General features: G+C 40.1%; 1 protein-coding gene across 1 annotated transcript in view; it reads right to left on the minus strand.

Moving 5' to 3' along the window:
* Positions 1-18,436, minus strand: part of CAPN13 (calpain 13) — a 146,189-nt gene that overhangs the window by 94,527 nt on the left and 33,226 nt on the right. Inside the window, 1 exon segment of the mRNA XM_036749923.1 lies at positions 11,396-11,632. Coding sequence (XP_036605818.1) covers positions 11,396-11,632 — 237 coding nt within the window.

The following is an 18,436-nucleotide window of genomic DNA, read 5'->3' on the forward strand; positions in this document are numbered from 1 at the left end:
AACCAAGTTGTGAGAGAAAAGCAAGAAACAGCAATTATGTATGAAGCATTATGCTTTCATATATTCATAGATTTAGAGCTGGAATGAACTTTAAAGGTCATCTAGTCTAAACCCTTTATTTGACAAAGGAGGAAACTGAGGCACAGAAAGGTAAAATACTCAAAGTCACAAAGAGATGGGAATTGCCAAGGCAGAATTTGAAATAAGGTCCTGGGACTCTAAGTTCATTACTCCAAGTGCAGAATTTCAATCTACCACACCACATAACACCTATAACACCTCCTGTCCATAGAGTGAGGTATGCTGGCACACCCTGGTAGAACATTGTTTGGTTGTTCCAATCAGGTCCAACTCTTCATGACCCTGTGTGGCTGGAGCGGTTTGCTATTTCCTTCTCATTTTACAGATGAGGAAACTGAGGCAAACAGAGTTAAGTGACTTGTCCAGGGTCACACAGCTAATAAGTGTCTCTGAGACCAGATTTGAACTCAAGAAAGTGAATCTTCCTGATTCCCAGCCCAGTGCTCTATCCACTGAGCCATTCAGCCGTTCCTATGAGAAGGGCTCGTTCAAATGTTTCCCTCAGAGTTTGCCAGACACCCCTGACCCAAGTTCTATGCACACCTATGGATTCTATTACTACTGCCCTGTAGTCCTTTTTCACAAGGACTATGACTGGTTTTTAAAACAGAGACCAGCTTCCTTTCAGATATCTATCTGTTCATTTATGTTGCAGTAGGCATTATGTATATTATTTCTGTCCCATGCTTATTTTGCCCTGCATTAGTTCCTACCAGTCTTTACATGTTTCTCTGCATTCCTCGTAATTTACATTTCTCATGGCATGGTAATAACCCATTGCATTTGTAACTTGTTCAGCTATTCCCTAATCAATGGGTACATATTTTCTTTGTCATTCTTTGTTGCTATGAACATTTTGACATCTATTGGTCACCCTCTTCCCTCTTTCTTCTACCTCCTAGGGATTGCTGGGTCAAAGGTTATGAACAGTTTAATTACTTTTTGTGCATAATAATTTTGCAAAATGGCTAGAACAATTCACATCTCTATTAATAATACATTAGTCAGATCTTCCCCCACTGATTGTCATCTTTATTGATTTGTGGGATGTGAACTAAAACATCAGATCTGTTTTATTTTGCATTTATCTTATTATATTCCTAGCCCTTAAACAAACAAAATTGTGCTCACTTAGTCTCATCTAAAATGTTGTTTCTGATGTTTTCTTATTGGATTTCACCTGAGAAACATCTTTTCTAAGCGGCCAACAGTGGTAACCCGGCATACATAAATGCATTTTTTCTCTGTTATCTGTTAGCTTATTCCAAATAAAGTAAAAACCTTTAGTATACCCAATTCATAATCCTAATAAAAGAGCAATTAATTTCACTTCCCACAGATATGACAAAAATATTTTTATACTTAATGTTTTTCAAGAGGCATTTTGTGTTTTGACTATATTTTGGGGCCTTTTTCTAGGAGTTTCTGTTATTATAATCTAGAATCTAAAAGTTCAGCTTGATTTTTTATACTAAGATCATGAACAAAATAATTTTGATTTACTTTAGTTATTAAATGAGTACATGAGGAGCAAAAGGTGACTTCAGTTGGAGATGAGCCACCTATTTGGGTCTCCTACATTGTCATGCTAAGCCTCATAATTATGATCTAAATCTAATCTTTTTTATCCAAATTATTTATCCAAAATCCAAGTTTCTGGTAGTTTTGGTACAGGTAGCTCTTCATGGTATAAAAGGAGTCTTAAGATTGATAATAGATTTGGGTATTTGGCTTTTTTTTAATATGAAGGCAAATCCCTGCTATTGGTTAAGCAAAAAAATTGGTCACCTATTGAACAATCTTTTTGTTCTTCACAAATCAGAGGAACGACAGAAAGCATGCCACAAGAAGTATCTTTCCAACCCCTTGGCATCTAATACCACTTGGGCTGAGTACAGCTTAAGTGGGAGGCCTAAACCTCATATAGCTCATTCATTTTTCAAACAAAGTAGAAGTCATATACTTTTAGCTAGTGGGGCAAGGTTTTATTTCTGCTGTTTAAAAGTTAGTTTACAACGTACATAATTTTTTTTCAAATGACTGACAAATTTACAAAGTAGACTGAGAATTTAGTTGTTATGCACCAAAGTTTACAAGGTATAAACCCTTGAGAAAATAGGATTAGAAACAAAAATGGTTTACCAAATGATGCTTGCTATACAACTGACAGTATAATCTGCTACGTATCCAGAGTTTCATACTCTGATTGAACACACATGAATATGTTTCAAACTCTCCTGCTACACAGTATGTAAGTAAAGCCTTCACAAAAAAATTTGAGAACTAGCCAACTCTAACTTCCTCTAATTTATTACCTCCTTAGCCTTCCCTCCCTTGATTGATCAAGTCATACTTTATCTTTACCTTACATGGCAAAATTTATATCAGAACTAGTGGGCTGGTCAATAAGGGTAGATGATAAAAAATACATTCACATTTTAAAAACCAACATCCAAATACATCTGAAACACAAAAAATAATGTTTTCGTATAGGTATTGATAGTCGATGGCTCTAATTATTTGCATTTCCACCCATTACTTTTGGTTCTGCCTTGTGAGGCCAACCAGAGCAAATCTAACTCCTTTTCCATTATGAAAGCCTTTTAGATACTGGAAGACACACATAACATTGTGGTTAAGTGCATGGAATACCAGAGCACTGCCAAGCCTGCTCAGTGAAATCTGTAGTAACTATAAAGAAGTCAGTGTATCATCCACACAAGAAAGAGAACATGAATAAAAAGATATATTTCACAAAATATAATATGGACCTGGGTGGGGAAGCTGTTGAGTTAATCAACCATCACAATTGACTTAGACAGGTTCTGCAGGTGGACAGTAATTCAAGGAAGACTTCCTGGAGCAGCTGACAATTAAACTAAGTCTTAAAGAACATGTTCTTTTAGATACTGATGCCTATTTTAGCTGTTTCTCAGCATTTATTTCCCATATATTCATTTCCCAGCATTGGTCCACCCCCAGAATGTAGGATCCATATCTTGAAACTTCATTGTGGATACCATCATAACTTCTATCATGGTAACCCAGTCCACAATTTACAAGGCCATATTTGTTCCTGAAAGGATTCTCTGACAGTCTCCCAACAAAATCACCAACGGCACCATATCCTAGGGGCAAGAGGGTGGTAGCCACCTGTGCAAACACAGATAAACTGGTTCCATATAATCATGTAGATTATTGAACACTGAAATTGGATAGCCTTCAAGGATAGGATATCAGCAGGTAGGGGCTGGAGGAGCAGACAAACAGTGTAAACAAAGGCTTGGGTTGGAAAGAGTGAGGTCTCGTCAAAGGATATTGAGTAATTCAATTTGGCTAGATAGAACATGCTGTGGGAGTAGCAGTAATAGATAGAGTACGCTAATGGCAAAGCCATAGAGTTTGGACTTTATTTGGTTGGCATAGGCAGTGCAGTGATGTGATATAATGGACAGGGATGAACTCGGGGTGAGGAAGATCTGGGTTCATATCTCCTCTCAGACACTTACTGTTTGCATGACCCTGAGCAAGACTCTTAATATCTCTGGATCTAAAGTTTTTATAAAAGTACATAAGGAGGTTGAACTTGATCCCCTTTATATACCTTTCCATCTCTCAATCTATGAAGCTATTTTCCATAATCATATGTTTTTTTCAGGTGTTGTAAGCATTTGGCTCCTGGTCTAGCCAACGACCAAAGCTTCATTCTTGGATGAGGTTCTGGTGGCTGAGACTCTGGCACCAGCCAGGGTTCTGGTGGTAAGGGTCCTATTCTGTGGCCACTCAATGATTATGGAGGCCTGAGGTTTGTTGAACTTCCTCACCCTTCCCAGTAAGCAAAGTCCCCCAAACTGGTTGCACAGTAAGAAAAGCTGCAGCATCGTTGATTTATTTACTCTCTGTAACTGTAACTGAAAGTTCTGGGGAAAGTCCTGGTAACAAGAGCATTCTTAAATGGCTACAAAGGACTGAGATCACTTTGGATGCAATTTAGGAAATTGCCCTGCATTTTGAATAATCTCAAATTTTGCCATAAGCAGCAAACTGATAGTCTCCTTGTGGTGCTGGGTACAAACCACCTATCTTTATGCTTTCAGGAGGATCAGACCTATAAGTAGCCCATAGAACAATGGGAAGAACAAAGGGGGTGTAAGCAGGTTGCTCCATATTGCTGACTATGACTTATCTACACAAGTGCTGGAAGAACTATGATTTTGTTTTCATTGGAGTCTGATAAGCCTGGTAGTACCATCGAAACATATTCCCTTTTAACTCTCTTCAGTAGAGAATGGAAATAGCAGAGCTTATGTTCTTAATGGCAATATAATTATTTATATCATTAAATATTTAAAGAAAAACAAATGATGTAAGAGATGTCTTTGAGGACATTCATTCCTGGAAAACAAGGTCTGGATTGTATAACAAGAGTGAGGAACAGCAGATGGGCTGAAGGTTTCATTGGTATCCTGAGACATTCAAAAAGTTTGAGGAAATTCTCCAGCAATTTGGGTGGCACTTTCATGAGACATTGGCAGAATGTGTAGAAAGGAATTGTGCAGGATGATCAGGCATGTTTGGGAAGTGATTGGCTTTATCAGTGACAATCTATGAAATCATAGGCCGATTTTAGTGTGGAAGTATATGTAGAGGAAAGGTAACTAAGGATGGTGACAGCAGAAATGAATGAAGCTAGAGGGATGGAGGGAGGAGATTAGACAAAGGGAAAATCAATAGGACATATTGACTAGCTGGGGATAGGAGGTGAGGGAGAAGGGAGAGTCATGGATGGCTTGTCCATGGGCTGAAATAGATACCACTATTGTAGCTGTAATCCCTCTTCTAGTCATTGCAACAATTAGAATACAAAAGACAATTCTATGGATCCATGGGGTGAGCAATTAATGCATAGCTCAGCCCTTAGCTCTGACAAGTTCCTTTCTTGGGGTTCTGCTTCCTCATCTCTAAAATGGGGCTACCATGGACTATGACTGTATATAGATAACAGATAATTGCAGATATCTTTCCAGATACGAGGTGCTGTGTAAATCTGTGTTTTCATTGCTCGGAACAAGTCAATAGGGATGGAGAGAGAAGATTAGCAGTTGATGTCCTGGACTTGTACTGGTCTATTTAGAGGGGCTGCAAAACTTGGAAACCTGAAAACTGGAACTAAGAAATCCTATGAGTTCCTGGATAGATGGGTCTTCTTTTTCATGGTCTGTTGCCAGAGCAGAGTACTTAGACCTCCTTGCTATATAGTTCCTGTGAACTTATAAATTGGATTTCACACCAACTTAGCAAACAAAAGTCAACCCAACATAAAAACCACCGATAGGTGGGTGTGAAAGTGAAGCCAGACACCTAAAAGCTAAAGGGAAGGATCAGCTTACATATAACCTGAGATATATATATATATATATATATATATATATATATATATATATATATATATATATATATATATAATCATATGGCTAAAAGGTTATTGTTACAGATTGTTTTTTAATTTGCTCATTCATGTATAACTTTCATGCCATGGTGGAAAAGAGTTCTGAACTTAGAGTCAGGAAGTTTGGGTTCCCAGATAGCCCAGTTATTATATGTGTGACCATGTTCACATCACTTTAATTCTCTGAGCTTTTGTTTGCTTGTCTGTAAAATGAGGCTAAAATACTTGTATTACCTATCTCACAGGGCTGTTGTGAGCATATGGCTTTATAAAGCATTACATACATAGGAGTTATTCAATTAAACAAATTCAGTTCAGTAGTACAGTGTCTGGCACGTAGCAGGTGCTTAATAAGTGTTTTGTAATTGATAGATTCATAGAGCTTACACACCAGTAGGAGAATTGGTGTGTAATCAGCTGACAAAGACATGGTATTTTCTGAATTCAGATGACCTCTGTGAGGCCCGTTTCTGTTTCTCTTGTCTTCTCCCCACTTTGTGTTATGAAAGGAGGAGGGAGCCATACTCATCACTGCAGGTTGCTATGGTCCTCATCCAAAAAGCATGGTATAATAGAAGGAGCTCAAATCCTGTCTCTCACAGTTCACTATCTGAACTCAAACTAGTCACTTAGTCCACGTGGGTCTCAGTTTCCTCATCTGAAATGAGGGCAGTTAGACTAGATGACCTCTGCCCTCTCTTCCAGCTTTAGAACTCTGATTTTATGACTCAAGCTATTCACTAAGAATGAGATAAGAGAATGTCAATAAGAATTAAGACTCAGAGTACCTGGATGGTCCAGGGCCCCATCTACTAAAGTTAGTAGCATATTTGTCAAAGCCTTATCTAACTCATTCATCCTAATCTATCTTTGTTTTTTTTCCCTCTTAGAGTCCGAGAATCCCAGAGTTGGAAAGTAGCTTAGAGATGATCTCATTTAGCTTCTGCCCTACATAAGAATCCCCTCTACCATATTCCCAAGAAGTTGTCATTCAGTATCTGATTAAACACTTCCAATGATGGGAACCTAAAGAGGCAACCCATGCCATCCCCGAGATACCACCAATTCTGAGGAAACGTTCCGCCACGGAGCCCTGAAGCAAACCTTCTTGAAAATAAGGAAGAACATTCTTCTTCATTATGGAAAACAAACTGAATTGAAGTGATTGTAGCGGGAGACTGGGGGTGGTGGGATCTGAGTGCTTTTATTATGTGAAGGGTGTCTCCTGAGTGTGTCTAATCCCCCTCCATCTTGGTTTGAGGCTGGTGTGAAGCAGTGTCTGAGCTCAGCCTAGCTTCAGTCCGCTGAGAAGCAGCAGCTCATGCTTTACTCTGGGACAGCTAAGTGGTACAGTGGAAAGAATGCTTGAACCTAAAATCAGGAAGACCTGAGTTCCAGTCCATGTTTCCCACCTGTGTGATCCTGGACAAGTCACTCGCCTTCTGTCAGTCTCAGTTTCCTCACTGGTAAAATGGATATGATAATAGCACTTATCTCCTGGAGTTATTGAGGATCATATGAGACAATATTTGTAGAATGTTATATAATGTTGTCATTATTATTATTATTTCAAATTACTACCCTTCACATACTTTCTCTCGAAGGCTCAGCTCATAATAGCGCCTTCTACAGAAAGCCTTTCCCACCCCCTCTAGTTCTTAGGGCTATCACTTCCTCAAATTACTGCGTGGATATTTATCTGTTTATGATTTTATTTCCCCAGATACTACTCCTCATGTGGAGGGGACTGGATAGCCTGATTGTGTGAGAGTTATGATAACATGTAATAGAAGTGCCTTGGAGAGACTTTGAGAACGAGTACACATTGTGTAACTGGTTCTAGACTGATCACCACGTGGTTCTTTGTCTGGCCTCAAAGGCATTCAAAAAGACACTAATCAACCTCTGCCTCCCCCTTGGTGGATCTCTGCTCTTGATTTTACGCCTTTGCTGATGGCATGCAATGAGACACAAGGCTATCAGTGGGCCCTCTCCTTCCGAGGCCAACATAAAGTCCCATGAAGATGGGCCTCTGTCTTTTGCCTTTCCATTTTTTATTGTAGGTGAAAGATATTAATCTGGAAGTTCTGACTATATGAATTTCAAAATATCAAGAGAGTGAGTGAGCCCCTGGGAATTTGATCATTGAGGCTTCCTAGTTTCCCAACATCCCAGAATCCTAGTGTATAGAAATCTGGAAGTTGAGTTCATATAGCATTTTATGGCCCAGCGATGATGTTTTGAGGACCTTATGGAGGACTCAACAGATAGCAAAACTATATTTATATATGAACTTGGCAGGACCAAGTCTATTAAGAAACTGCTAAATCTGAGCTCATTCTCCCTAGAAACCAGTGGCCCTCAAAATGTTGTGGGTAAAATTGGTATTATTCTTTTTCAAAGTAAATATCCCTTTTTAAAAGCCAATTGACATTAAGTGGTTAAATGGAATTGGCATTATCCACTCACTGGCAGCTAACAGGAGAGAAGCAAAATCAGTGGAGGCTTGAGCCATGTGCATTACAGAAGAGACTTGCCACCCCCTGAGAGTACCTTTAGAACCCCAAGAGGGGAGATATATGTGGCTGGCTCTGACATGGTAGGCCAGGGCATGCTCAGGGAGGGGCTATTTTAAAGCTGCATTTGTATTCCTGCAGTCTAGCCCATTGGCTTGCCCTTAGCATTTAGGGGCCTAACACATAGCAAACATTTAATGAATGCTTATTGATTTGACTTGCTGAGTAGGAGGTTAATGAATATTTTTTTGATTAAATTTTATTGGCGATCAATCAACTTTTTCATGTTGATCTTCTGATGATAGGCACATAATCCATTCCTGGACAGCCTAGTATAGTGGAAAGATGGCTGGTCCTGGAGTGAGCAGAGATCTTGATTGGAATCCCACCTTGGACACTACGACTATGAGCAAGTTATTTAAACTTTCTTAGCTTGATTTTCTACATCTGTATAATGGGGACAATAATACTGTATACCTACCTAACAGGGCTGTTGTGGATCTTAAATGAGACAATATACTTTACAAATCTCAAAACACTATATGAATCTCTATTATTTTCATGCTATTGTATTGAGTTCCAGCTAAGTAGGACCTTCCAAGGCCTTTGCTCCACAGGGTCTCAGGGTCACCTCCAGGCCATTAGGAAGCATTCCATTTGGAATTTAGTAGAGGCTATAGGTTATCACGGCCAGAATCTGAAAAAAAAAAGTACTGACTCTGGAGACAAAGGACTTGGGTGTAATCTTACTTCTAGACCTCTGAGAAGTATCTTAACCTCTCTTGGCTTTAACTTCCTCATCTATGAAATGAGGGGGTTAAACTAGATGACGTCTAGCACATATTCCGTTCCTAATTTTTTTGAGGCAGTTGGGGTTCAATGACTTGCCCAGGTTCACATAGCCAGTAAGGGACAGACGATGGATCTGAATTCAGGTCATTCTGACTCCAGGCCTGGTGCTCTATCCACTGTGCCGCCTAGCTGCCCCTTCTAGACTTTTCTTGAGGCAATCAGGGTTAAGCGACTTGCTCAGGGTCACAGACCTAGTAAGTACCTCTAAAACTGTGATCCTAAACATAGGGAAATCAGGAGGTGACCTAGCTTCAGAGGAATGAGAAAGTAAGATGATAAGTTTGTATTCGACCTGTGAGATATTGGCAGGACACCAGAGTGGAAAGTCTCAGCTCCCCATGGTGGATAGGGGAAAGAGCACTGGAGACCTGGGGTCAAATCCCAGATCTGGCACGTGGCCAGATTTTCTCTTTTGGTCTTAGTTTGCTTATCGGCAAAGAAGAGGGATTTTATACTCTCAAAGATCCTTTTTAATTTTCTGTTGCTATGGCTGTAGCAAAAGCAATCAAGCAAGCAAGCTTGAAATCAAAGTATGGGGTGTCACAAAAGAGAAGAATGTGTAGACTGACCAATGCCTGGATTGTAATGTAAGAGTCACCTCTTGTATAAAACCTGAACATTTTCTCAGCAGAAATGCTGAACTATCAGGAGATGGTTCAAGGTACGTACTTCTGTGACACTTTTTGAAAGGACAAATGCAAGCATGTCAGAGACTTTAGAAAGGATTCTGGTTGCTGGGCAAGGAACAGAAGAAACTAGTGGCCAAAGAGGAGAAGTCAGAATAGCTTTCTTTGATGTCTACCCTGCCTCCAGCTTGGGTCCTTGAATGGACTTTGGTCTTGCATCACCAATTTCTCCACCCACCACATGGAGAGTACATTTCAGGGCTATTCCAAGACTTACTTGGGTACTGAGTGACTCTATAACCCTGACAAAATAGAAATGTTATAAACTGTTCAAAGCTATAAATACAATCTTGCCTTTCTGGCTCAGCACCTCTGTGAGAAAAGAGAAAAAAAAGATGGATTCTAAAATAGTCTTGAGGTCCAAAAATAACAAGGGAAAATATAGCTATATAGCTTTATCTGTATATCTATACACACATGTACACATATAAGTGTGTATACATATGTAGAAATGTATGTATATGTATATGTATATATTTATCATATGTGTATGCATATATATGAGAGTCCCAAAGTTTTAATATAAAGTTTTAATAGTTAAAAACTATTGGAACACCGTGTGTGTGTGTGTGTGTGTGTGTGTGTATACACACATACACACACACACACACACACACACCCTTCTCCATATCAAATGGAGATGTTCTCAGTGTTAGCTTTTCCCCAAGGAGGCAGATCTATGGGAATCTTTGTTGTGGACTTACTGTTACTATATCAAACCGAGCCACAAAAAAAAAAAAAAAAAAACCTTGCATCTAATTTAAGCAAGTCCAAAGACATGGCCATGTGGCAAAATTGGAGGTGATTCCCATCATTCATGATCTGCCTTCAAATAGAAAAGACCTTAGCTCTCTGGATAAAAAAGTGAGGGGGGCTGGTTGATTCGGATCTTTGACTTGAAAGCCCAGTTCCTCCCCTACCCCACTCAGGAGAGAGGAAACTGCTTTAACTATAGGGGACCTAGTTTGGTTCTGTATGTAACCCAGGTTGTCCACCCACATCAACCTGTCTCTATTCAGCGAACAGTACTACCAATTTTGTAGCCTTTCCTAAATCCCTCAAGGGAGTCAGTCAGTCAACAAATACTTTTAAAGTGACTACTATGTACTAAATTCTACATGGGACCATCTTGAGCCTAGGAAAACCATGTTTCTAGTTATATAATCTCAGAATTAGAAGGCATATTCTGCACATTTTGGTATAGTGGAAAGAACCTTGGATTTGGAGTCAGAAAACCAAGTGTGAAACTTACCTTTGGGACTACCTGTATGACTTTGGTCAAGTCACTTAACCTTTGTATGTCTCCATTTCCCCATATGTCAAAAAGGAGGGCTTTTTGAAAAATTAGATTCTTCCTCTTTCAGTTCTAAATTGATGATTCTATGGTATAAGAGGAATCACTACTATTGTGTACCTGACAACTAGTCTTTTAGCCTTCACTTAAAGGCCTACACTGGGGTGGGGAACCTAGTACCTCCGAAGCTATCCCATGCTATGCTTGAACAGCTGCAGTGTTCAGGGAGCTTTTCCATATATCCAGCCTGAATTTGTCTTATTGCATTTCTACTCCCCGCTGCTAGTTCTACACACTGGGGCTTAACAGAACAAGTCTAATACCTCTTCCATTTGAGGACCCTTAAGATCCTTGAAGTCAATCATTATGTTCTCCCAAATCTTTTCTCTGTAGGTTGAACACCCACAGTTGCTTCAACTCATCCTCATGTAACATGAACTGAAGACTTTTCACCATCCTCTTCATCCTTCTTTGCAATTTTCTGCTTAATTTTCTTATCAAAATGACTCAAACTCACCATTGGTCTCCTCCACTCAGGGCTTAGAATAGCTTTTTCATTCATGAGTTTCCACCCTATGGCACTGTCATCGGCCGGGAATATGTCATCTTCGAATAGCCTTCTACTGCTTAAACAGCGATTCCTCAAGGTGGTGAAGTCCTGGTTTTTGAATTGTACAATACTGTCCATGGTGTTGGAAGATCTTGGCTTCATCTGGTTATTGAACATGGCTTCTCCAAAGAGTATCTCCTTTCTCTGGTAAGAACGAAAGAATTTTGGCAAGAGTGAGTTGCCTATTTTTCATGGTCTCTTCTGGCTTATTTCATGCATATGGAAATGTTCATATAGCACTGTCCTCAATGTGCAAAGAGGACATTGTGAACCCAAAGAAGTGGGTACATTGGGGCATTGAGATACTTTTACAAGGATAACCCAAATCACCATATTCGTTTGCCCAGTGACACCACATTCTCTCAATTAGAGCTTCCTCCTTTTCTCTTCTCTTATTCTCTCAACCAAGAGAATACTGGCTTTGAATGAATGGCTGGATTAAGAGTTTCCCACAGGGGAATAGAACTATGACCCTCATGGCAAGAGCCTCTCATCAGCTGAACTGATGAGCTGATCATCATCAATCATGCTACAAATATTTATTATACTTTGTTCAAAGCATCATGCTAGACATGGTATGTACAAAGATGAATAAGATATCGTTCCTACCTTCAGGGAAATTACAATTTAAGGTATATTTATTGATCATTGTAATACAAAATATAAGTACATTAAAAGGTTATAAATAAAGTTCCTGAAGAGTTCAGAGAAGAGAGAAATCAATTTGTTTTGGGAGTAATCAGGAAAGAATTCCTAGAAGAGACTTAAAATTCTGCTGCTTAGATCTTAAAGGATAGATAAGATTTCAATAGATATATTAAGTATGGGGGTAGGATAGGGAAGGAATATAGGTATAGAGTATGATACGAGCAAAGGCATGGAGGAAAGTGGTTCAATTTTGAGAAGCATAGACTACATTAGTCTGCAAAGGTAGGTTGTCTTGACATTGTGGAGGACTTTGAAGGGCAGACTAGGGAGTTTGGATTTTATTTGGTAAACAATGGAAAGGCATTAAAGAATCCTAAACATGGTCAGAATTGTGATGTAGGAAAATTAATCTAATAGTGTTGAGCAGGATTGGAGGAAGGAGAGATTTAATTTAGGAAGGCTAGTTAGGAGATGGTTTCATTTGATAAATGAGAGACTGAACTAGGGTGATGGTCCTGAGAGTGGAAAGGAGAGGAAAGGTGGCATAAATATTGCAGAGGTCGACTATAGGATTTTCTTGCAGGATGTAGTGGATAAGAGAAAAGGAGGAGGCAATATTCTCCAGCAGCTGCTACTCTCTGGTGCCGGAGAGGGTGGAAGAGACAGAGACAAACACTCCTGTCAGGAATACCAGTGAGAAGGGCAGAACTCTTTACTCTGTTGTCTAGAAATACACTCCATTTGTACCTATCCTGTTTCAGCTTTGCTATCTTTCTACACCACACAGAGAGCTGTCAGAGAACATCCTAGCTCCTCATTCTCCCAGGATGGCTTCTGAAAGATTCCAACACCACACTTTAATCATGCAACAAGAGAAGACAATGTATGTTTTTCACTTTGTCTTTTTATTTTTGCTTTCCCTGTTTGTGTAAGACCCAAAAAAAAAGAGTGATGAGTATATGACCAAGGCCTGTGGAAGACAAATATCCAAGATCACTGCCTCAAGAAAAGGCCTTAAAAAGAAGGCATGCATGTTATTCCATACTGAATTCTTAAAAGTCACTGTGGACTTGCAGTAGCCTTATTTATGTTCCAGGGCATGGCATGGTATTGTGGAAAGAGGGCTAGAACTGGAGTCAAAAACATCTAAGCTGAAATCCCATTTCTGATATTCAATGTGACCCTGGGTAATTCACTTAACACTGCTCAGCTCCAGCTTCCTCTCTATAAAATGGGGATAATGATATAGGCACTACCTACTTTACAATGTTATGAAAAGACTCAATAATTTATGGAAAGCAATTCGCAAATTTCTTAGTACTCAAGGGAGTATGGCCTAGATAGTGGCTATGGAGTTGTCCTTAGAACTAGACCAGTTCAAACTGGTTAAAACCAGTCAAAACCACTTCAAGCTGTTCAAAACCAGTTTAGACCAGTCCAAACTGGTTCGGATGGTTTGACCCTGTTTAGACTGGTTTGAACTGATTTAGACTGGTGTGAACCAGTTTAGATACAAATTTAAACTGATGGTTTAGACTTGTCTGAACTAGTTTAGACTGGTTTCAGCTAGTCTGAACCAGTTTGGACTGGTTTAAAAAGATTTTTACTGGTTTGAACTGGTTTAGACTGATTTGAACTGGTTTAAATTGGTCCTGACTGGTTTTGACTGGTTTGAACCTATTTTGACTGGTTATAACTGATTTCAGCTGGCTTTAACCAGTTTTGACTGGTTTGAACTGCTTTAGGCCTGTTTTGACTGCTTGCAACAGGTTTTTTCCTGGTTTGAAACAGTTTTGAACAATTTGAACTGGTTTTAACTGGTTTTTACTGCATTTGAGCTCAAAACCTTAATCAAGGAATTTTTTACAATTTTAAACACATTGCTCTCTTTAGTATGGGCAATTTTTAGGGAGCAGAATACCATCAGAGAGCAGGGAATTCTAAAATCTGGCTAGGAGAACCTGTTTTCAATAGTTCACAGGTAGCTTATAGGGATAAGAACGGAAGCAGGAAGTAAAGTTGGTCACTAGTTGGTGCTTCTCTGAGTTAGAATAAAATTCATTTCCATACTCAGCCTTCAGTTAGTCAGTTAACACTTTTTAAATTTCTACTGGATAATTTATCAATAGAAAGAGTAGTCATTCAGTTTATAGTTATATAACCTTTCCTTCCACAACAGAAACACTTTTGAAATGCTTTTGTGTGTCAGGCAGGGATTGAATAACAAAGTGGAAGCATTCTTAAACTGACCTGGGAACAATTAAATCCTAATTCAATTTCTAAATGGTCTTTTGGAATGGCCAAAAATCCCTCCCATCAGCCAAGTAAATAGGTATCAATCTCCCTTGACAAGGTGATTTGCCCTCTAAGAATTAAAGGGGCAGGACAGATAATTTCCCTCATCAGCCTTTGCTGTCTATGGCTGGGATCACAGAGTCAAGCTGCTTTAAGGTACATTCTATCTCCATCTGAGATCTTAGACAAGTGGCTGCCATTACCACACCCCCCAAAATCAGCTTGGTTTTTACTTGGGGGGCACATTATTTCTTTTTTTTAATTTAATTTATTTATTATACTTAGTTTTCAGCATTGATTTTCATAAGAGTTTGAATTACAAATTTTCTCCCCATTTCTACCCCCCCCCCACTCCAAGATGGCATATATTCTGGTTGCCCTGTTCCCCAGTTAGCCCTCCCTTCTGTCACCCCACTCCCCTCCCATCCCCTTTTCCCTTCTTTTCTTGTAGGGCAAGATAAATTTCTATGCCCCATTGTCTGTGTATCTTATTTTCTAGTTGCATGCAAAAACTTTTTGTTTTTTGGTTTTTGAACATTTGTTTTTAAAACTTTGAGTTCCAAATTCTCCCCCCTTTTCCCTTCCCACCCATCCTCCCTAAGAAGTCAAGCAATTCAACATAGGCCACATGCGTATCATTATGTAAAACCCTTCCACAATACTCATGTTGTGAAAGAGTAACTATATTTTGCTCCTTCCCAACCTATCCCCCTTTATCCAATTTTCTCCCTTGACCCTATCCCTTTTTGAAAGGGTTTGTTTTTGATTACCTCCTCCCCCATTTGCCCTCCCTTCTATCACCCCCCCCTTTTTAAAAAAATCTTCTTCCTCCTTCTTTCCTGTGGGGTAAGATACCCAATTGAGTGTGTATGGTATTCCCTCCTCAGGTCAAATCTGATGAGAACAAGATTTGCTCATTCCCCCTCACCTGCCCCCTCTTCCCTTCCTAAAGAACTGCTTTTTCTTGCCACTTTTATGTGAGATAATTTACCACATTCTATCTCTTCCTTTCTCCCTCTCTCAATATATTCCTCTCTCATCCCTTAATTTGATTTTATTTCTTTTAGATACCATCCATTCATATTCAATTCACACTGTACCCTCTCCCTCTCCCTCCCTCCCTCCCTCCCTCTCTCTCTCTCTCTCTCTCTCTCTGTATATATATATATATATATATATATATATATATATACACATACATATATACATACATACATACACACACATATATATACATACATACATACACACACACATATATATATGTATATATGCATATTCCCTTCAGCTACCTTAATACTGAGGTCTCATGAATCATACACATCATCTTTCCATGTAGGAATGTAAACAAAACAGTTCAACTTTAGTAAGTCCCTTGCGATTTCTTTTTCTTGTTCTTTTTCTTGATTACCTTTTCATGCTTCTCTTGATTCTTGTGTTTGAAAGTCAAATTTTCTATTCAGCTCTGGTCTTTTCACTGAGAAAGCTTGAAAGTCCTCTATTTTATTGAAAATCCATATTTTGCCTTGGAGCATGATACTCAGTTTTGCTGGGTAGGTAATTCTTGGTTTTAATCCTAGCTCCACTGACCTCCGGAATATCATATTCCGATCCCTTCGATCTCTTAATGTAGAAGCTGCTAGATCTTGTGTTATTCTGATTGTGTTTCCACAATACTCAAATTGTTTCTTTCTGGCTGCTGATTCTACAACCCAGCTAGCAGCTTTTGTGGGGGTGTAAGATCCACCCACAGCCAGCACCCGGAAAGCTGCCAGCATGCTGGGAAAGCACACATTCTTTTGATCTGCTTTAATAAAGAGAGCAAGGTTAAGGGGTTGGCAAGCTTACTTTGATTCAGCATACAAATGTCAATCACTTAGTTCAGGGGAAAAAACCAGCACTCTGAACTTCAGAACAAAATACAAACAAATTGCAAACATCAACAGACAGACCCAATACAATTCATAGTTACCAACATCTAGGTTCAGCCCGGGAGCTCAGAACAAGGGCTGGCCCAGAGTCACACACCACCACTGCTGCGGCAAAGAGCTCCAAAGAACAGACAGCCAACCCCTGGTTTTTATATCTTTTTCAGCATCAGGGGTGAGTCACACATGCGACTCACCCACGTGGCCTAAAATCATCACAAAGAGGCAACTTAAACCCACGTGGTCTAAGAGCCTCTGCTGTCGCAGACATGTAAACTAGGCCCTCCCTGGAGTTAGCCCCACCTTGGGCCCCACCTTAGTTGCCTAAGGTTTTACACCTAATAGGGGTTTAGGCCTGGGGCTTAGCACCTAGTAAGGATTACTCAAAGAAAACAAAAGCCATTTTGCTTACCAACACAGCTGCTTGCAGTATTTTCTCCTTGATCTGGGAGCTCTGGAATTTGGTGACAATATTCCTAGGAGATTTCTTTTTGGGATCTATTTGAGGAGGTAATCTGTGGGTTTTTTCAATTTCTATTTTGCCTTGTGGCTCTAGAATATCAGGGCAGTTCTCCTTGATAATTTCTTGAAAGATGGTATCTAGGCTCTTTTTTTGATCATGGCTTTCAGGTAGTCCAATAATTTTTAAATTATCTCTCCTGGATCTATTTTCCATGTCAGTGGTTTTTCTAATGAGATATTTGACCTTGTCTTCCACTTTTTCATTCCTTTGGTTCTGTTTTATAATATCTTGATTTCTCATAAAGTCACTAGCTTCCACTCGCTCCAATCTAATTTTTAAGGTAATATTTTCTTCAGTGGTCTTTTGAACCTCCTTTTCCATTTGGCTAATTCTGCTTTTCAAGGCATTCTTCTCCTTATTGGCTTTTTGGAGCTCTTTTGCCATTTGAGTTAGTCTATTTTTTAAGGTATTGTTTTCTTCAGTATTTTTTGGGTCTCCTTTAGCAAGTCATTGACTTGTTTTTCATGATTTTCTCACATCCTTCTCATTTCTCTTCCCAATTTTTCCTGTACTTTTCTAACTTGCTTTTCCAAATCCTTTTTGAGTTCTTCCATGGCCTGAGATCAGTTCATGTTTTTCTCGGAGGCTTTTGTTGTAGGCTCTTTGACTTTGTTGACTTCTGGCTGTATGTTTTGGTCTTCTTTGTCACCAAAGAAAGATTCCAAGGTCTGAGACTGAATCTGGGTGTGTTTTCACTGCCTGGCCATGTTCCCAGACAACTAACTTGACCCTTGAGTTTTTCAGTGGGGTATGACTGCTTGTAGAGTAAAGAGTACTTTGTTCCAAGCTTGTGGGGGTGTGCTGTTGTTTTCAGAGCTATTTCTATACAGCCAGCTCTGTCACACCAGCACTCCTCCTTCCTCAAGAACCCCCAACCCAGACTGGACTCAGATCTTCAGCAGGCTCTGCACACCTGCTCTGATCAGCCACTTAATTCCTCCCACCAGGTGGGCCTGGGGCCAGAAGCAACTGCAGCTGTAGTTCTGTAGCTGCCCCATCTCCGCTGCCCCCCGGGGCAGTGGCTGAACCTCAAACTCTGTCACCCTGTCCCCAGCAGCTTTTCCCACTAACTTCCTCTGTTGTCTTTGGTGTTTGTGGGTTGAGAAGTCTGGCAACTGCCACAGCTCACTGATTCAGGGCACTAGAGCCCACTCCAACCGGCTCCTGGTCTGGTTGGTCCTGCCGCCACCCACAGTAGGTTCTGCTCTGCTCTGCTCCCAGCTCTGTGCATGATAGACCTCACCCAGCAACCATCCAGGCTGTCCTGGGCTGGAGCCCTGCTTCCCTCTGCTATTTTGTGGGTTCTGCAGTTCTTCTCTGTTTGTGGGTTGAGAAGTCTGGCAACTGCCACAGCTCACTGATTCAGGGCACTAGGGCGCGCTCCACCTGGCTTCTGATCTGGTTGGTCCTGCTGCAGCCCAGGCTGGGTTCTGCTCTGCTCTGCTCCCAGTTCTGTGCACATAGACCTCACCCAGAGACCATCCAGGCTGTCCTGGGCTGGAGCCCTGCTTCTCTCTGCTATTTTGTGGGTTCTGCAGTTCTAGAATTTGTTCA

This window comes from Trichosurus vulpecula, chromosome 3, assembly GCF_011100635.1.
Source record: "Trichosurus vulpecula isolate mTriVul1 chromosome 3, mTriVul1.pri, whole genome shotgun sequence".
NCBI lineage: Eukaryota > Metazoa > Chordata > Mammalia > Diprotodontia > Phalangeridae > Trichosurus > Trichosurus vulpecula.